At 40.1% G+C, this 21,583-nt stretch overlaps 1 protein-coding gene across 9 annotated transcripts in view; it reads left to right on the top strand.

Moving 5' to 3' along the window:
- The window catches only part of SERGEF (secretion regulating guanine nucleotide exchange factor), a 132,227-nt gene that overhangs the window by 60,218 nt on the left and 50,426 nt on the right, over positions 1–21,583 (top strand). For 8 of the 9 annotated variants that reach the window (XM_046942039.1, XM_046942041.1, XM_046942034.1 and 5 more), the window contains one exon: positions 15,496–15,532. The exons of the other annotated variant lie outside the window; for it this stretch is intronic. In XM_046942039.1, coding sequence (XP_046797995.1) covers positions 15,496–15,532 — 37 coding nt within the window. The remainder of the gene's footprint in view (positions 1–15,495; positions 15,533–21,583) is intronic. 9 annotated transcript variants of the gene reach the window in all.

Genomic DNA, 21,583 nt, shown 5'->3' with positions numbered 1-21,583 from the left:
AATACGTCTTCCTTGTGAGTGAACCTCCAAGCACCAGCTGTCTTGGTCTGATGGGAGCTTTTGCCTTCCCCTGATTGACAAGGACTACACAAGTTCTTTATGAATCAGGAAAGCCCCAGTTTTGCTTCTGGCTACTGGGTTAATATTGCTGAATGCTAGGATAAGGCTCTGCATTTTTATCTGTAGGTTATCTGAGTGAGGGAGTGAAGGTGAAGTGAGGGGATGCAAGCAACATGCCAAACAATGAACTGTGCTTAGACAGCATCTGAACAGAAGCCAGGGAAATAATTTTAATGCACTGCCTAGCTACTCATTTTTTCCCCTCCAACAAACTCTTTTGTTATCCAAGTATATTTTTAGTTTTTTTTTTTTAATGTGGTCAACATTTCATTCATACTTGTGTTGAATACGTTGTTCCTTCAGTTTTCAAGAGACTGATGTCTGTAGAGAGGGAAACCATTTCCTTAATTGCTGAGGCTGAGGTGAATGTTATTACCCTTCGTGCTGACCTGAAAGAACCTTTTCCTTCAGGCGGTCTCATGAACAACTTAGCTTTTGATGTTTTTTAGCTCCCATTGAGTCAAAGAGGAGCCTGTGTAGAAAAGCACATAGAAAATTGTTCCTTTAAAAATAATTTGAAGTATAATTTGTGCACTCATTAAATCAGTCGTAGACTGAATTTATTCTTTTTAAAGGTACAGTGTAGTTCTGTGCTTGTTCTTATCTGTGTTTGTGTTAAAATTAGGCAGTGTTTTCTGTATTCAGGAACCTCCAGAATAGAAGCTTAGCTTCTAATTATGGGCTTCTGTATATTCCTAATAATGGTAAACTTAAGGGATATGCTAAACATTTTCCTCTGTATGGGTAAGTTAGCAGTTGTAGTCTGGTTTCTTCTGCATACAAGATTTGTTGGTCTTTAATGAGGAATTGGAAAAGAACATAGAAACAATATATATGGAGTTTTAAAAAGCCTGATGATTTTTCTGAGGTGGGAATGGAAAAGAAATGCATTGCATGAGCATTCTGTTCAGCTTTAGGAGATCTCCTCCTCACTGCAGAATACAGTGTAATATCAAGCATCAAACATCCAGAATATTTTACTGCCTTCGTTTCACTTAAGGTGATCTCAAACACACACAGACACGCAGTTTGTTTTCATTTGGTCTTTTTGCTCCAGTAGCTTAGCTTAGTAGTTTTTCTTGCAGGTTGCAGAACGTAACAAAGAATGAAAGATATTCTTTTTGTAAGAATCCTGGTATGTGCACATAGGAAAACAAAAAACAAAACAAAACAAGAGATGGCAGAGTTGAAAGGAGAAAATCAATGGAAAATTTAAACGTAGGAGAGAAAAAAAAGGTATGTAATATTTTGTTTGTATGACATTTGCAGATGCTTTGCTTCATCTTACACAATTAGTATGAAGAATTCAGCAAGGAATTTGCAAGCAACAGCTTGCAACTCTGTACCTAAATTAAGTGATGTTCAGCAGCTGAGTTAGAAAGTTTTGATTCTCTGATCTGGAGAGTGAGTTATTTCTCTCATGCAGTAGTTCTGTGAAATGCTCTTTTCAGAAACTGGAATGAGTTGTAAGCTCTTTTGAGGAGATGGTAGGTGGGGTGGGGAAAGCTTTACTATCATAAAAATAGATACATGCTTTATGCAAAGTTGGTAATGGCGTGACGTTAGAACTCTCTGGTTTGAAAGGAAAACAATGTGTTAAAATCTAATAGGAATTTACTCACTGTTAAGAAGTCTGCTTATGAATAATGGAACATTCAAAGTAGGATCATCTATTTCTATATTTCTCAGGTTGTGTAGCTCTAAACACATAATGACTAACCAAGCTCCTCCTTATCCAGTCACTACTTTAGGATTTCAGTGCTATGTTGGAAAAGCAAGTTGGTTACAATTACCTTTAGTCATTTTTGGCCTGATAGTAAAGTGATACAGTTTACTTTAGAACACTTCAGCTATTTTTGTGGTGAAATCTGCTACATAAGATATTAATCCAGTATATTCAAATAGCTTAAAAAGCAGGTATTTTTCCTTTTATCCACAGTGGCTGAATGTGTCTGGAGTCACTGGAAGCAACACGCTTCAATTCCCATAGCTGCCTGAAATTGTAGTAGCAGGGCAGCCACATGTGTGCCACCTTTGTTATGGGGAAGTAGCTTGTATTGGAGAGACTGGGCAAAGGAGTAAGTGTTAAAGCCTGTGAGGTTCAGTAGAGGTTGAAGAGAAGTTGCCTTCAACCTTCTGCTTTGTGTCCAAAGGTATGTTGGCCAGAGAGCTCTAAAGTCAAAATAGCAACAACTTTGGCAGTTGGCAAGCTGACACTCATCATGTTTGAAAATGTAAGCAATGTGCCTAGGCATGAATACACATGCTTCAACTCATTCTCAGGAATAGCTTTTAATCTTTCCTACACTGTGACCTTCATTGTGAGAGTAAAGCTTTCTTGAAGTTGATGACCTGAGAACTCGGGACAGACAAGGTAGATTTTAGCTGTCATACATTTACATTTCAGTTTTATCAGGTCTCCTGTTATTCCTGTTAGCTGTGTCACACACATCACTTCAGGTTGAATGAGTTCATTGGGTTTCTGAAAGATTCTGATACAGGGAGAAGTGCTGCTTCTTGACTTCCGTCTGAAGCGAGCTGCCATTTTAAATTACAAATGCATGATAAGTGGGTGTGTTTTGTAATTAGTTGAGAAATCTGGTGGGCTGCTGACTGGAATATATCCTGTAGTACTTCTCATCTGTTGCAAAAATGCTGCTGTTTGGATAAAATATGAAAACTTCATTCTTCAGTTACTGTAGTTTTGTATTCCCGTGGCATAGACTGTGGAATCACATGAAGCTGAAATTTAAAAAAACAAACACTATTTAAGTGATGTTTTATAAATTGGAAAGGAAAATAGGTCTTGTAAAGACATTTCTGATCACATTTCCCAGTAGCTTTCTGGATATATTAAAGAAAGCATCTTTGTCTTTAAAAGTTGATGTATTTTTTTTTGTTTGAGTACATACTACTAGTCATAAAACATAATGTACGAAGTTGTCTTCTATCTCTGATGGCTGTGTGCTGTTACAGAGCAATCCTATGAAAACTGAAGTAAAGACATGATTGAACATGGAAGCCTGGCGGGATGCACGTGTGGGAGCATGGTGATTGTACACCTGAGCTGAGCAATGGGAAGATAGATGAGCTAATGCAGGAAGTCATTGATAGCATCTCTGCCCTCCCTGCCTTGCTCATGTTAGCCCTCTCACTTGTAGTCTGAGGTATACATCAAAGAATAAAATACTATCCTTTAGGCCATAGTACAACAGAATGTTTCAGTACAAAAACTTAGAGAAGTTGCATGCTTAGAATGTCGATGTGGTTACAGTTCATTTAGGAAGAACTGAGTAGACTTGTAGGTGCAGAAGGGGCATTTTTTTAATCAAAAACTGCACTACCTGTTCCTCAGTCATTAAAAAGAAAAAAATAAGAGGTCTTGTATCCTTATGGAGAGAAAGGCCTCTCCACTTCCTGAAAGGGAGGTACCAGCAGCAGCCTGTTGTGAGCCACAACATTACAGGATGGCCAGCCCCATCTAACAGGGACAGGAAAAAAGCTGTTCTATTCTGGATGAGGTTGCTCTCAGAGACAGCTACGGAAGACTGAACAGTGTTGTCTTAGTTTCATCTGGGATGGAATTGTTTTCTTCACAGTCTCTGTTACAATGCCATATTTTTGTTCTAGGAGAAAACAATGTTGGTTACACACTGATGTTTATAATTGCTACTAAGCAGTGCTGTACAGAGCCGAGGCCATTCTCAGCAAAGGATGCAAGGAGCTGAGAGGGAACAGAATCTGGACAGCTGACTTAAACTGTCCAAAGGGATATTCCGTACCATACAACATCAAGTGGAAGGAGTGTTTAAGGGAGTGGGAGTTCAACTTGCTCTCTTCTGCTGCTCAAGAGGCTAGATGGGCATTGGCTGGGGGATAGTGTGCAATTGCTTGTGCATCACTTGTTATGTACATTCATATATATATACACTTATATAGTCATAATTTCTATACTTTTCTTTATCATAGTAAATAGTTTTATCTCAACCCATGAGTTCTACTTTTTTCCCCCCCGATTCTCCCATCCCACTGGGAGTGAAGGGAGTGAGTGAACAGCTGTGTGGTGCTCAGCCACCTGCTGGGGTAAATCACAACAACTGTCAGTAACAAAACATTTTAAACGTGTCCATGGGCAAAACATCAAACCCTGGTAAGATGAGTTTTACATTGCAAGTGATTTGTATTTTATATTTGGGGAGCAGGCAGGCATATAATTCTGTGATGAGATGCCCTTCCCCATACCAGCATTTCCTGAGCCTCTAGAGGTAGAATTTTGAAATCATTAATAATGAAGCATTTCCATGTCAGATTTTATTTTTTAGGAGCTGGCCCAAGTGCTCTCTTGTTGAGTTGTTGATGATGGTAATTTTTTTTTTCCTAGAACATTAGGGAAGTTTCAGAAGACTGACCAAAAGATACTGACCTGCTACTATTTGGAAAGGTTGAACAAGCAACTATAGAACTGTCAGCCTGATATTTTCCTTGGCCAAAACAATAGCATGGCTGACATCAGTAAGGGTTTTAAAGGATGATAGTGTAGTTGCCTACAGCAAGTATGTGGCAATGGAAAATATATTTTGTTAAACTAATGTAATACATGTTTTTTTTATGAGATGCAAGTTTGATTAATGTATCAGTGTCAAATACTGCTGTAACATACTTAAATTTCTGTCCAGTGTTCGGCTAAACATTTTGATAGTATGAAATTTTGATCAGGATTTCATAGAGATACAAAATAATAGCAACGTTGAAAAATGAGAAAGTCATGACAAAGTGACTGTGAGAGATCCCAGAAATATCACTGTAAATTGAACTCCTGTGTAAATGTGTGTGTTTCTAGTGGAGTTGGTAGTATAAAAAGAAAAATCTGGACTTTTTGCCTACCTCAGGAGGGCAGACACTAGCAAGGTCAGCTTTGTAGCATGTAAGGCCCTACATCTGGGGGCAAGAATGCAGACCATAGTAATAGGAGCAAGGAATTTTCTCTTGCTGGGCAAGAGTAGCTTTGAAAAGTGTGGGGGCTTGGGCGGATATTAGTGGAGTTCAAGTACATAGCATTATGCTGTGGCCCAAAAGAGTTAATTCTATTCTTGATAGTCTGAACAGAAAAGCAAATTCTTGTGCTGGGTAATAGCCTTTGCTGTTGTTATGTTATGTCCTATATGGGATTGATTTGCACAATGCAAGAACAGCATGAGAAAATAGCTTGTAACCTGTAAAAGAGAAAAGTTGAAAACACTGGAAGAAGCCTTGGTCTGAAATATGGAAAGAATATCACCTAGCCTCAGGAAGGTGAGGATTATCTTTATTTCTAGTGACAAATAATTAAAGGAGGAACACGTATGATGGACTGCTCTTACAAGGTGAACATGAGTGAGTGATAAGATGCAGACGGAGAAAGGAGGGTTTGTGTGTACAGTGAGCATTCAAACTCATGGGAAGTTGCTCTGGGGGTGCTGAAAACTTTTTTTTCTATTATTTATTAAATAGCAGGAAATACCTAAAGCAAAATACCCAGTATAAAAAAACCATGCCTCTTCTAGATTATCCAGGTACTCTCTTGACACTAGAAAACCAATTGTTGTTCCTTCATTTGTTGTCTTCGTGATATTATGGTAGATTTTCATGTTAATGATCATTTCAGTAAGACCTTTAGTGACTTGTGGGAGAAGCAGATCAGTTGTCTTTACTTTTTCTTATTATGAAAAAATGGATTTGCTTTTTTAGAAAAAGTAAAATAACATAGCTGTGAATGTAATGATGCATTCATTCCCTCATTTCTTGCATTCCAAAATCTCTTGTCTTGGTGTATACTCCTTTGGAGTATTCAGTGAGCCCCGATCTTCAGAAAGGGTAAGCAATTCATTCTTTATTACCAAATTGCAACTACTACTTTTCTTGGATGATCCAAAACTGGTTAAAAACAACTATATCTACTGCTGCCTATCCTTACACTTAGGAATAGCACTAATTGAGTCTGTCATAGTCCTATGGAGCTTTCTTAGCAAAATCTCTTCAGTCCTTGTAGCATGAAAACAGAACGGGCATGTCACAATTAGGGTACTAGATACAATTGTAGTGCAATGAAATCTGGTCTTCCTGAAATAAAGAAGAATTTTTTTGGAACTATTTCAGCCAGTAATCTGTGCTACTCCTAGCTAGGATTTTGTTTAAGGCATGATTTTGAAATATTAGTTTCCACTGTTTCAAGGATTAAATAACTTGACCTTCAACAATATTGGGGATCTTTATACATGTTTCAAATGCTGCTGTTAGACCAAGACATTTGGTTTTTCTTTTTGAGAGTATTCATCCCTTTTTTACTGATAGTATCTGAAAGAAACCATGAAATGTGGGTGGTCTAAGTCAGCCCCACTATCTTCCTCTCTAAATGAATTTAATTTCTTGCTTTTTGGGTTGCTGTCTTACATCAAACCACTCTCTGGTGAGTGGTCCACAGTGACATTAGGTGATCTCCCTGAGAGTTTCCAACTAACTGAGCAGCCAGTGCATCCTTCAGCTTGTGAGATGAGATGCTTCTCTAAGCATACTGTGCTCCCAGGGCGCTTGGATCATCTAGCACACTTTGAAGCTGAGCAGGCTGCTACTTTCACTCTTTTAGTAAAACAGGAGAAGTAAAGGTTATTTGAAACCAAAGCGCTAGTACCTGAGTGAAGGATTGTGCATCAAAGGTAGACTAGAATGAAAGAGGGGAAAAAGCAGTGGATAACGTGTGGGAGAGAAACAGTGTAAATAGAAACGTCTTACAGTTTGGCAGCTGCTAAGTCAGAATAAACTGTGGAGGGAATGTGTGGTCTTAAAGACCAACACGGTTGGGGCAAAAGTGTAGCTCTCCTGAATGTGAATAACTGGGAGTTCTCTTGGTGGACTCCCCAGCCTGACTGATGCTGGCCAGCTGCTATGTGCTTACCAGCCCAGAATGTGTTCTGACCTTACTCTAGTGGAGCAGCAGCAAGGGTTTGTGAGTTGTTTTTTCTTTTCCTATTAACTTCAGTACACCTATTTTTCTCATGCTGTCATAAGACTTTCGACAGCATGCTCTGGCTGTAGTCTTAGCAAAAATGTTCAAGCTGAAACTTTGAAAGCTTAATGACAATTCAACTTCTTAATAAAAATGCCTTTCTATCAGCTCTGTAGAATCACTTCAGACTTTTGTTGTTGTTGTTATTTCTCCCCTCATTTTTTCTCTCTCTTTGAGTCTTTCTAAACAGTGTACTTACTTATCTACAAGAGGTTTTCTATACATCTTTGAATTGCGGTCTTAGCAAGTTTATATTTATTTCAAGTAAGTTTGCTTGAGTGAACAGTACTGTTACTAAGAGCTGCAGAAACAGAGAATCAATAGTCAGAAGTAGACAGAGTTACATGACACCCTGAAGGCATCAGCACCATTTGTGTGGAGAGGTAAAGGAGTGGACAGTCAGCAAAATTCATGGCTTGATGTGTTTGTACAAAGTAAAGCCTTGTGGAAGCTGTATGCCTGTAGCTCAGCTGGAAAATAAATGAATCAAGAAAATTCTCTCCACGATCAGTTAGGTGGTATATGAAAACCTTTTTCCCTTTGTTTGTTTTGTTATATTTTAAGAAAAAATCTTACTGTGCTGATCTTTTTTTTTTTTTTTTTTTTTTTAAACTACAAAGTTGATGATTACATCTGCAATCGTGTGTGTGTGAGAGTAAAAGTAGTGCTGGAAGTGAGGCGAAGTTTTGCATTCCTGAGCAGCCGATGGATAATATACTGGATAGTTTATTTCCCAAAAGCACTGGGTCCAATGATGCAGACTTCAAACGGTGTTACACAGGGGTGGTTCTGTATTTCCAGCAACCTGCTTGCTTCTTTCAAAGAATGTTAGATGCTTTGGAGATTAAATAGTTTTTTTAATCTCCTTGGTGAGAGTATGTTTGTGCACAGGCAGTTTGTGCGAGCAGCAGTGCTTACTGAGGTCAGTAGAACTGGCAGCAAGATGAGAGGACTGTCTGGTTCTGCTTGAGAGCTTCCTTAATCATTTAGCAATTTCTCTGAAAATTAGGCCTCCCACATCCTAATGTTGTGTGGTGAAGAACCAAGATGTTGACAATGCTGTAATAAATTTGGACTTATTGCTGGCAGAAGCAAAAAAGCCTTAAAATGAGAGTGGTGTTCCTTCTTGTTGAAAATATTCTCCAGTTAATACCTTAATGCTGCCTGGTGTTCAGGATGCAGTTTTTAAGGAAGAACATAGTAGGTGAAAATAATATAAAAGAAGCAAATACTGTACAGAGGTTTGAGGAAAAACACACACTAGAAAAAGGAAGGTGACATTGGTGGGCCCACTTCTTTCCTGGCAGTGTGGTTGGGCAGGGCTGCCCAGGGGGCAGCTGCTGGCTTAGGACATGTGGCCCCAGCCATAGCAATACTGGTCTCCAGTAAGGAGATCTTTTAAGGAACTGTGTCTGTCTGTTCTGAACACCCAAATAAAATACTCAAAGTGAATTGTTTGAAGGTGTGAACTTAAGGAAAAATGCTATTTTTTTTCCTTTTAGTTCTACAGAAATGCAGGACTCCTTGCTGTTTGCAGGCTGCGTGTGCCAAAGTCTCTGCATTTTTTTAATGTAGAACAATAGTAGTGAGTATCACTATGGCCAAGGCAGAGCAGAGTTCCCACAATTTGTGCATTTGATTTCTTGATGATTCTCAGCACCTTCACTGCCATATTCCAGAAAATACTCCAGATGGATTAAAAATGGTGGAATGTGACATGTGGAGCCACGATTGTTTCAAAAAACTTCAGACTGCAGGTATGCATCCACAAAAGCACATTGAAAGTAGCTGTTTAAGCAAAACTTGATATTTTGCCATCAAATAGTACTTGCCATTGTGTGTATGAAAAGTTGCATAATGCTATGAATTTGGGCAGTGTTTGCCTACAGTCGTTGTTTAGTAGAACCATTCATTTCAGTAAGTTCACAGTACTAGAAGTGCACACAGTCCAATGGATAACGATGATATTTACATGCTGTAATGATTTTTTTTCTGCTGTTTGCCAGTAATAGCATATGAGGAAAAGACAGACACCGAGTTGTTTTTGGTACATGTTGCATGCTACGATTCTTGACCTGAAAAAGTCAGGTGGTCATTTATAAGGTGGTTAACTACTTGTTCTCCATTCTTGGCTTCTTTTGATTCTTCTGTGAGGTGTTGTTTGTGAACTCAGTAATGAGTAAACTAGTAGTCTCCAAAGTAAGCATCAAACACATTGTAAGGAACTAGTCTTTGTGCTTCATTTAGGCTATGAGAGATGGACACTGAGACTGTAAGGAGCTAGGAAGCAATTGTGTGAATGAAACAATCTAAAAATCATTCTGAGATAAATGGCAATAAAGTTCCCTTGAGTAAAACTGTACATCTGCTGAAGACCATATTCCACTAGCTCTATTTGGATGTGCATAGAGATATCTGTATGAGTGAAGATTTTGGCCTTGTGGGGTTTTGTGCTGCACAGAGGTGTGGGAATATGTACACAATAACAGTCAGGCCTGATGCGCTTGGCAATTTCTTTATCAGTCTGAAGTGATATTTTTAATTTTCACAAAATAATGTAGACTGAATGGGGCCATCTTACAGGAAACAAAGAGGGATTAACTGGCCATGACTTGATTCCTTTTATAAGCAGTGGGAAGATGAGCAAAAATTCACTTGTGGCTCAGGTCTTGATTGCTATAAAGGGAAAATTTTGATGGACATAAGGAAGCTTAGAGGGGCTGAGAGGTATAGAGGTGAGACAGCCTGGTTTTCCAGGGATGAAAGTTAGTAATGCTTTCTGAGCCCCAGTCATAGAATCATAGGATGGGTTAGGCTGGAAGGGACCTTAAAGGTCATCTAGTTCCAACTCCCTGCCACACACCAGCTCAGGCTGCCCAAGACCTCATCAAACCTGGCCTTGAACGCCTCTACATATCCATCCACAGTTTCTCTGGGCAGCCTGTGCCAGCACCAAGAATGGGAGGGAATTGCCAGAAGAAAGATATAAGAGCTAATTAAAAAAATCCTCAGACGTTGGAGAAGAGCCAGCTGACCTTACTGACTTGTAAAGATTTTTATCACACTCCTCTTGGCTGCATTTCTGCCATTGTGCTCAAATCTAATCCCAATCGGCATTCCTACTGGGATCTCAGCAGCTTTTTTATTATCCTACTGTCATCTGATGATGAGGTTCATTTGGTGGTGGACATGGATTTTGCTTTGCCTTGACATCTCAATCCATCCCTCCTCAATTTAAATGAGCAGTATATAATTCATTTTCTCAGTGTGAGCATGCTTGCCTCACAAGTAGACCCTGCGGATACACACGGGGGATGGTGTGATGTGAAGATTCAGTGGAAATGTTTTAACAATTGAAGTTTTTCTTTCTTCCTTTTAATTTTACCCCCTGTACTTAATCTCTGTAATGATAGCTTTATGTGGGACTTCCTACCTAAAACTAAACATTTTTTTTTTTCCCTTTTACCTTGAAATTGCAACTGTTTCAATCTCCTACCAGCACATGAGATCCAAGCTGCACCAAGTGAATCAGGGAAGTGCAATTGGGCCCTGTTACCCCCAAGAACCTGCTCCTGGATTTATGGTTCTCAGTGAATGAGTGCATAGCAAGGCAGTTTGGCATGTCTGGTTCATGTCAGAGAGAGAGCATGTGTGCAGGGATTTAAATCTCTGTGATTTAAGACATGGAGGATGTAAAGACAAGATCTGGGGTTTGGTCAGCTGACTTTATGGAGGCTATGAGATGTTTGGAAGGGGAGGATATTGACCAAATTGAGGTGAGACTCTGAAACAGTGGATGGAGAAGCAATAGAAATATTGCACTTCTCATTTTGTGTCTTGAACACAAGTGAGGGCAGGTTTGGAAGTAGTTTCAGCCAGAGAAGATATAAACCATAGGTGTAGCAGCTCTGAAGAGTTTTCATTCTTTATTTTGAAGGCTTACTGCATCTTGCTAATGTCTTGATCCTCCTGTGGCAGAAGAGCTGGAGGTCAGATTTGTCTGGGAGAAGGAAGTTTTCTTTTGGGCCTCTGTGCACAGTTTAAATTGTGAATTTTCTTGCTGTTATGGGATTTTATAATATATACTATACATTATTTATATATAAAATATGTTTTAGTGTAATTGTAACCAAACAACAACAAAAAAATTCATCCTAAATAGATGATTAGAGGGATGGAAAATGTCAAGTGAGCTGTAAGACATTGAGCTGTAGGACATTTTCAACCGATACAGCCAACAGCCAGTTTGGTGTGCTGTTCTAGGTGAGGTCATACTGGTTTGCTGCTAATGTGCTGTATTATACTGCACTTAGTCTTGTGCTCGCCAAGGATTGTGAAGAGGTTAGAGAGCTGCTCTTATCAATCAGGAGTCAAATGATCCAGAAGAGGAACACAGAGTTCCTGGTGAAGGATCATTGCAAGCAGGACAGTTTGGCTAATTAGCTTTTTTTTTTTTCACATCAGTAGAATTTGGCATATCAATATAACTAGGCAGTGTACAAATCATTGTTACAATCCATTAATCAAGGGCATGGAAGAACAGTGCTGAGGGAAGGATCCCTCTGTGTTATGTAAGTGTTGGGCTGCAGGCTCTCAGTCACCTCATCTCCTTCCCTTAGGACTTCTCATCCCAAGAGGAATAGAATTAGCCACCTTCTGGCCTGACAATTTCTTTGCAGTGAATTTTATCAAAAGGCATGGGATGCCATGCTGAAGGCCTATGTAGAACTCCTGGGTAAAATATTTCAGTGCACACCCTCCTAATGGCTTCCTTCCCCTGCTCCCTTCTCCCTCTTGAGTTTTGTGCAGTTACAAGTTGGAAATGATAGTGGCTAAAATCTGAATGAAGCTTCTTAAGCATCATATCTTCATTCTGCCTTAGAAACTGACTTTGTATGTCTTGCTTTTCCCTTGGAGAAGTGATGGAGGCCTCCATATCTTTGAATGTTATGAGAAATAATTACCCTGTAGGGAATTAACCTGCACTGTTAGGGCACTGAACCAAAGGTAGTGTTGAGATGCTTTTGCTGTTTGAGATAAGTGTCCTGATGCTGACTCCTGTGTATTTCCACTCCTCAGTCCCCTCTGGGAGCTCAGCTCCCTTCCCCTTCCTTTCAGCCCGTCCTGCTGTCCTGCTCCTTCCCCTTGGCTGGCTGCAGCACGAGGCAGCTTTGCCTGCACTTCTGGCTTGATCATTTCCTGATGGGGGTAGCACAGTGGATCCTCAGTCTGAGCTCTGGGAGTACAGACGGAAGAACACAACAGCCTTGTGGTTGAAGTGCCAGTCTGAACCTTGACTTTAATACTCTGTTTTGTTTTGCTCTAGTACTTAGAAAAGGCTACAGAAAGATGCTGGTGTTTTGCCCAGGATTAGAGGTCACTGTTACAAGGTCTCTGCTCACTGCTCAGGCAGCTAAAGGTCTGACTTTTTAAGACAGTAAAATGCTGGGCCCTTGGTTTCTCCTCACAATGTTTGTTAATCTGTATGGATAGATACATCTCAACTGCAACCATTACCAGGTAGAAAATGGCTTGCTAACATACAACATAGGGGAAGAAACACACAATTTATGTATAGTTGAAGGGACGTGGATTATGAGGAAGGGTTCTGGGTGAAATGGTCCCCAAGCATTCTTTGCCTGCCTCACAGGCATTTGTGAGTTGCATTGAGATGGATTATACAGAGATCACAATATCCTCATACAACTTTTCTCAATTTTTTTCTCTCCCCAGAGGAGAAATCTTAATATGGCTTATGACTGGGCTGAGGGGTTGTCCACATTCCTTAGGCTGCTGGAATGCCTCACTCACTAGCAGTCTCCAGTATGGCTGTAAGATTAGTGATTTTTTCAATTAAAACAGAATGTAGAAGTATTGTCCAATTAGAAGGCAATGGTGTGTTTGTAAGTCTACTTGAACGTATTTATCTGTCCGCTGGGAGCACGCAGATGTCTGCTGGAATTTAATTTCTCTGCAGCACACTGGGGGTGGGGACAGAAAAGAAGTAGCCAGAAAATCACTGTTGCTGTAATAACTACCAGGCTTCTCCTAGTGACCTGTGCTGACTGCAGAGCTTATTACATCTGATACAAGCATAAAACATCAACTCGGCAGTGCTGTTCTCTGGCTGCTCTGCATCTGTACCAGCAGACTGTTCTTGGCTGATTGTTGTGGGTGGTCATGAAGAAAAGGTGTCACATTTTAAAGCCTATTATTATGATAAAAAAATCTGCAAGGCAGCACTGCTCAGTAAGCAGCAGCAGCCTTGGTTCACCTCCGTGGAATGGTCTCTGAGGCTGGAGCCATAGCAGGCAGTGTGGCTGCTGGTGAGGGTGCTGCTATCCAGAGCTGACCGCAGTGTCCTTTGGCTGTGTTGTCTGTCTGGGGTTCCTGTGGCATTGGTCTGTGTTGTCCGGTGGTGATATTTTGCCACAGAGTGGAGGTGCTCTGTGTGGATTGCAGTGAGCTCCTTTCTGGGACATGGTGCTGCTGTATGTGGTGCCCACAGCCCCAGCTCTGGGTACAAAGGTGAAGCAGGACACTGCCTTCAGCAGCCTGCAGTTCTGCCTGGTTCCAGGTTGAAATGCAGTGTTTCTGAAGGGGACTCTGGCAGTAAGTTAGAGCCAGCCTGAGCACCTCTTTTGTCCCAAAGCTTTATGGATTGGTGCTTGCGTTCAGCTTATTTCATGAGAAGTTTAGTTGAGATGGGGTTATTTGCAACTCTGTGGGAATTGATGGTTTACTTAACTAGCAGCAGCTTCAGAATCCTCACATTTCAGCTCTAGGTGAAGGAGCGGGATTTGCTCTTTGCTGGGAAGCCATCATCTGTGTTTCCATGGCACCAGCCTGGAGCGGAGAGCAGCAGGGAGGGCAATGCTGCGGAACATGGTGAGGAGCGGTGCGTTTTCCAGCCAGGACTTAGGGCTCTGCCTGCCTCAGTACTGCAGGGAGGATGGCTTTGTGCTACCCTGCTCGAGATTGAAAAGACATTGCTTTTTCTGCTGCCCTTTCTTGACTTTTCTAAAGATGGGGCCATCGCAGATCTATGTTACACTTACAGCTCCGTCTTCCCAAGTGATTTGATTTCTTGGCTCAGCACTTCCAGCCTTATGAGACTGGTTTACCTTCCTTGTACGCTGCACGAAGCTGGCACTGGCCAGTGCATTACAGCTGTGGTGCAGGTGCACAGTAGTGGCTGCAGCATTTATTTGTTACGTGATCACTTGAGCCAATCTGTGTGCCAGCTTTGGCTTTTTTTCCAGCTGGCACTCAAGAACAAGGAGCTGAGTACAAGTTTGGTAAACTTCTATGGGTGCTTGCATGGTTTTTGTTATTCAGACGTTCAGGTGATCACCACAGTTTCACTGGTAGTACAAGCTATAAAGTTATGCATGTGTAAAACAGTATATAATTTAGATGACAAGAACTCTTTAACTTTATATATACTTCTATTTTGTATTTTATCACTGCAAATCTACTTTCAAGAAATGGAATATACTTTTTTTCCTCCAGCTGTAGCATGTGATTGGCAGTTAGATGCAAGGCAATGAACTGGAGACAGATTTAAAGAAAAATATGCTTGAGGGTGCTGTGCAGAGTAACCTTGTGTAAGGTGATGTCAGTATTGTGTCAGACATCTGTGTCAGCAGTGGCACTGCAAAAGAACCTGATGGGAGAGACAACCCCTGCAGCAGGGCAGCGGCTGCCCTAGGTGCTTGTGTTACCATCATTTGTGATGGATCTGAGAGAAAGCTCTGCAAGCGATACTGCAGGATGTGTGCTAAAGCAGCTTAAACATCCGATATCTTCGCAGCATTTCATTGTTGTCTTCATTGTTTACCACCATGAACCTATGTGCTCTGTGCAGTTGTACAGGAATCATTTGAAAAACAAGTGTGGATGACAGAAATGGAGCTCTTCATTGCCCATTTGATTCCCAACTGCCTCTGTATGCCTCTCATCTTGCTAAGGCTCAATCTGTGTTCCTGCCATCCCTCCAATAGCCGTGTTGATTCCAATGGATGTTGTCAAGGATATGATGCTTTTGCAGCATTGTGTCCAGCTTAGCTCTCAAAGATTGAAATGTGACTAGGTCTCGAAAATAAAGTCTTTTTTTTACTAGAAAAACAAACATGCTACCTACCTGTCCCTGAGCCCCCAAGCAGGACGTGTAATGAAATTTCCTTTAAAATTGAATGCACTTCAACCTTGGTTTTACATCCTACAAACGGTAGTTGTTTGTTTCAGGTTAATTTTTAATTTCCTGTCATAACTGTGGTTGTGTTCGTACTGGTAAGCAGAATCTCTTCTATTCATTCATACTTCTTTTTCAGATCGCATGCGGCTCCGAGCATAATCTGGCAGTAGTTGGTAAGTAGCTTGATTTTGAATCAATTCTGTCACCTTTTTTTTCATTTATAAGTAGCACAGGATGAAAGAAGAATGTGCACATCAAACATATTGAGTGAGTAAGGCTTTGTGCAAACCTGCTGGGAGAAGAGAAGCAATGTATAGGTGTGGAGAAAAGGGGTGGAGAAATCTGTAGCCTGACTGGTGCTGGTGAAAATAATGCTCTTGTTGACCAGCTGCTGTAATGAGAGATGGAGAGGAGGGTGGGTGGATGTAACAGCAAAATACTTTCTCCGTTTATTTTTAGAATGGAGCCATTGTAACAATTCAAACCCCAGATTTGGGGTAATGTCTGAGCTTAAAGCTTGTCAAAAGTGCCTTTGTTTAACAGGGAAATTTTCAGTGAAAAAAATCCTGAGTCTTTTGTTCTTTTAAGTTTGGAAAGTCTTCGGTGTTTTGGTCAGTGCTAGGTAGGTTCTTTAGTACACCATAGTATAATGCTGCTGTTGTGACGGTGATACAATGATAAAAGGATTAGGAAGCTAGTGTTACTGGAAGAACTGAATTTTGTATACTAACTCCAGTAACTGTCAGATTCTTGTTTTCGTGTGATGAGTTCATAACTGAAGCTTGGTATGTGATTGCTATTGCTTATATTATATGTAAAAAAAAAGTTTTTAAATGTGGATTTTCAGATATGTAATAAAGCATAACCATCCTGGTTAACAGGGTGAGAGAGATGGAGGAATGCCTTGCTGATCAGAGCTGAAAATGAAACCAGCATCTTCTCAGTTTCAGTCAGCATCCACGTAGACATAGCTGATTGCTGTGACTGATCCATTAAGGTGTTTAATGAAGAATATCCTTGATTTTCTTGAGTGCAATATGGCAGGTCTGCAGAAAACAGCTATTTGGTAGGAAACCTGCATTTCATATCCTGATGTTAAGGTATTTTTTTTGGCTTGGTTATTATCAGCTTCATTAAGTGGACGCTGAAGGGTTTTTCTGTATACATAATATATAACTTTCTAATTGTGTCTCTAAAATCAAACCCTACATCAAACTTGTTAAATTTCTACTTAATTTATATGACTGGCTTAAAGAAAAGCCTTTTCCTTTGTTTCCCTACTTGTTCAGTGTCACTTGCATCTATTAATTGTCAGGCTGGTGCTTCTGAATGTCAAATGAAGAGCAGTCTGAAGAATCACATTGTGTTTCTTGCTGAACTGATGAAGTAAATTGTACTGCTTGCAGATTCCTCCAGTGTGTGTTAAAGCCAAGTACTGAGTTTGGACAACCTTCTCTCTCCTTATGTCCTTTTAAGCTTTCTACCTTTTAGGCTGAAATCTCTGGAAAAAAAAAATGGATAGAAAAGAGAAATTCTAGAAGTAGGGTATATTAAAGTAGGATCTCTAAACACATAATCATATCATATACCTTTTAAAGCTTTGCCCTACTTCCACTGAATTCAATGGGAAAATTATCAGTCCTAGAAGCTAGTCATTTTTATTCTAAGTAGAAATCTCTGAAGATACTACACACTTTACTCCAGGAGAACAGAAATATATTACTACTTTTTTTTAACTAAAGTACTACTGTACATTTTATTTTTGAATTGAACTTTTGTACGCGCATTTAAAATGTTGACTTTTTAGAACATTTTATGGTAGGATTTCTCCATTACATGTCACTCTTCGTTCAAAGCAGTTAGCTGTTCTACTCCTTACACACAGCTTTCATTAACTACTTCTATTTGATTGTGCTGTTTTATAGTAACTTATCATTCAAGCAGCGTTTATTAACGACAACTGTATAATAAGTTTCTCTCTTTATTGGTAATGCTTGAGTGATTGACTTTTGTGCCTACTTTGCCTTTTTAGTGCCTACTTTGTTGTCTCATCTTTTAAAAAGAAGCATTTTAAAGGTAGAGCAGCTAGATTTGCCATTCATTTCACAGATACTGAAGCTGTGCTCCAGTCATCTTGCTGGAGACTTGAACTGCTTTGCAGGGCTTAGCTAGCAACTGATTTTTCCCATGTTACTTTATGTAGTTTGCATCCACTTGGTTCAGTTATTTGATTTTCTTTTCTTGCTTCCTCTTACTGAAAGAGCAGAATTTGGTTGTTATCTTCATTGTAATGGCACCAGCTCTTTTTTCATGGTTAAATAGAAAGAAATTTGGTTTTCATTTGATCACAAGGTTAATGTTGTAGAAGGGATGAGGTATGTGTCTAATATTTATAAATGTAGTGAATTAGTATTTGGAACTGAAGAGATTTATGCCTTTTCACCTACTAACTTTGAATGAAAACATTTGTTTGGAGTTGTCTTGGGATACTGATTTGAATATCTGAAAGTATTGTGACTTTCTATGTGAAAAGGAAAATCCCTACTTAATGTGACAGAATCTTGCACTTCTCACTTCAGTCAAGGATTAATCATCATAGGATCCAGCCTATTTTTGGTAGAAAACTTACTTATTTAACAAATTTTGGGTATCTCATATATGAAGAACATCTGATACTGAGAACTGTACATGAAACTCAGGCTGAAAAGCCAGCTTTTTCTTGTCCTGAGTACATGGCTGCACTCTGCAGCACTGAATGTCATGATATTAAGACAGTGATCGAAACGTGGAGTGAGACTAAATCACAGTGACAAAGCGGAGTGTTTTCAAGAATGGAAAAGTATAAGCAAGAGAGTTTGATTCTTATCCTGAAAAGCGTGTGGTTAAAAATTCTATTTATGGGGAAGACTCTTACTGGGATCCTCCTACCTGCCCCCACTATGAATAGATCCTCCTTTTTAAAAAAACAAGGAAAGATTTTTTTTTAAATCAAAGAGAAAAAATATCCTCTAAGAGAACACTTAATGTGCCACATGTGGCTCATACAATGCTGCTACTTAAATAAGAAAGCAATAGTTGCCATACAAACGTACAGCTGCTATAAAAACAGGCAAGTATTGACTATAACCACAGGGCACAGGACAGGATTCCTCCATGAAGCCCCCCAGGTGCAGATGTTCTATTTTAATGAAAATTAAACCCATAAATGTTATTCAGTCTTCCTTGAAGTATAGCAAAAATGAAGTAATTATGAGAACGGTGCTTCTGTAGTCTGGCTTCCGAAAATCAGATGAAATATAATATGTCCCTTTTTGGTCATCTCTTCAATCATTTTCTCACCTGTGTAACACATTAAGAGTCTTTTAAAAGGGAACTGCTGGAGGATGTGTAGGGAGAACTGCTTGTTTTAAAAACGCAAAATGCAACTTTAAAAGCTTATGGGCTGGTTTGTGCAAGCCTTCAGTAGTGCAGTGCCTGGTACATGTATGATTGGTGATTTTTCTGCTAACATAATGGATAACTTGGGCGTCTGAAGTGTTTATCTGTGAACAGACATGGATTCTTCAGGTAAGTTTTTTTTCTAGGGAGGCATCTTGAAAAGCGTTGGGAAACGTGGCTGCCTGAAATGGCGAGCATGACTTCTCCTGGTATTTTCACACTCAGCGTGGTGAAGTCTGTTTTTTTGCTGAGGGCTGTATTGTTTTCTTGCTTGAAGACTTTAAAAGACTTTTAAAACTGCTTCTCAACTTTCTGGTAAATAAGAGCCCCTTTCAGAGAAGGTTCAGGTTTGTCTCCTGTAGCTGTGCTTTGCTGTATTTCAGAGCATGTGTTCTATTTCAGGATTCTGTCTCATCTGTGACTCACGTGCAAGCACTGCTGTAAATACCCTGACACGGGCGTTCACGTTCCTCTGAAGCTGCAAGTCATCATTTTGGAGTGCGCAGCAGTACTAAGTTTAATAGAATAACACTCTTTGTCAAGGAAACTTGAGAAAAAAAGTATACCTCCACTCAAATGGCAGGTAGTGCTTCAAATCTCCTGGAGTAAAGTATGTAGTATCTTTAGAGAGACTAAAAGCAGTTACTGCATTATCTGTTAATGTTTGTTTCTTATGTTCTTATGCTGGAATAACATAACAGTTATGGGGTGGAAGACTGATGTGATCAAAATGACAAACTCAAACGTGGGGAACTGGCAATAGGTATCCTGAAGAGGTCAGGGAAGTGGTGGCATCCTGCATGCTTTGCTTCCACGCTTTGGAGCGAGGAAGCTGAAGGATTCTTTTGCTAGAGCCTCTGCCTCGTTACTAACAAGGTTGCATTCTTTAGTAAAGTTCATGAGTCCAATTTGATTACTGTAAAGAACATCAGTGGAGGAAGCACTGTAACAGACTGTGAAAGGCGTGCTTCTATGAGAGAGTAAGAACCAATTGGGAGAGGCTGCTGGGCAGATCTTTGCTGTGGTGGCAGCATTGTTTAGATATTCACAGCAGCCCTCTGAAGCAGCAGATGTAGTCATTCGGTCCCAGGGGTGCTCAGCATGCTGTCATAAAGAGAAAATCATAAATTCTCTCTTGCTTTTCATATTGGCATAGCGTTCGGAGGAATCTCCAGCATACACAGTGGAGGGCACTGGTGTTCAGCAAGGAGCCTCAGTCTGATCCTCTATTGCTTTATCTATTATGCATGAAAAATCCCAGTGCAGCCAGGGTCTCTATTGTAAGGATTCCTGGCAGAGCAGCATGGAGTCATGTTGCAGCACGCTGTCTCTTTGCACTGCTGCACTAATCACATTCTCTGCTTATTAAAGGGCACCTGGCAGGACTTTGAGTAACCATCGCTGTTGTCATTTTCATGGGGGTTATATCTCAGCCTTCTAAATTTGCTCCCTGGCAGAGAGAATGAATTTTGCATGTTATTTGGCTGTTAATGTGACTTTGATTGTTCAAATAGCTCATTGAGATATAGACTGCCTTGGTACCATTCGTTGTCAAAAGCTGCCTTGCTTCTGTAATTACCTGAGCACCTGCCTCTGTGCAGGTGCTTTCTGCCTGCCTAAGCATAGGTCTGACACCACAGTTCTGCTGTTGCACTTAGATTCATTGAGCCCAAAGAGAGCTGTTCAAATACCTTTCGCTTGGTGATAATTTTTCACGGCATATTTCATAGTCCAGGTATATGAATTGTTTTCTGATAGGAAAGAAGTTGGAAAGGAATTTGAAATGTTTGATTTCTTGTTGCTTTTAGCAAGTTACACTCATGAGTCTGATTCTCTAATCTCCCTGAGCTTCTTTTCCAAGGTTACAGGTAAACCAAGCTGCCAGCTATTTTATAAATTTGTGGGCACGGGTGATGAGGAGGGAAGTGTGGAGATGTACTGACTTGAGTGTCTGGAAAAACACTTGGATGAGACTAAAAAAAGTTTCATATCTACTAAATTATCTGAAGTCAGTGGACGCAGCCACTGACCATAGGCAAGGGAGGATGCTTTGCTGCAGAAAGCTAATTAGATCCACCAGATAAAACGGACTCAGACTGCAAGGCAATTCTAGAGCTTAGAACAAGATCTGCCTGCGCCGCATCTTCCACTGTCTGAATTAAAGCCTATGTTTGAGAGCTGCCGTCTGCTCCAGGCTTTGTCATTCCAGTGCTCCATAATTTGGGGCAGTCTGCCTCAGCAGAAAGCTTTGTTCGCCTTCCTTTCTTCTCTGTGTGTCTTGTCAATTTTGCTTGTGAAATCTTTGGAAGAAAAGCTGCCTCTGATTGTATTTTGCATTACCTACCATAACAGGACCTGATTTATTTATTTTTTTCTTTTTAAATGCTGCAGTATAACTAATAATGCTTGGAATGACATTCCCTCAGAGAGACAGTTTTAAAATATGATTAATCTTTGTTTGTATGTCTCTATCTCAATTTATATCACTCAGCATACAAACAGGTAATAATGCAATGCTTGTCATATTGCTTACAGAATGATTTTCCGTAGTTACCAGGTACAGGTTCAGAAAAGAAAAAGCCGTTATATTTTTTATGTACAAAGCTCCCAGTTGTAAAAAGCCTTCGCTGAACCTCACATATCACCCTGGTGCTAGCTCACAGTTTGTACAGAGTTAAGCTCTTGTGCAGTGGCTGTCATTATGCTTGTTGCAAGACACTGTACCACATCCATGGGGATAATTGTGCTGCATCAAGAACCCCATAAGAGGTAAGCATGCAATGTTA

The sequence above is a fragment of the Gallus gallus genome, chromosome 5 (genome assembly GCF_016699485.2).
Source record: "Gallus gallus isolate bGalGal1 chromosome 5, bGalGal1.mat.broiler.GRCg7b, whole genome shotgun sequence".
NCBI lineage: Eukaryota > Metazoa > Chordata > Aves > Galliformes > Phasianidae > Gallus > Gallus gallus.
The sequence above is the reverse complement of the archived record's forward strand: the minus strand, read 5'-3'. Positions and strand labels throughout refer to the sequence as shown.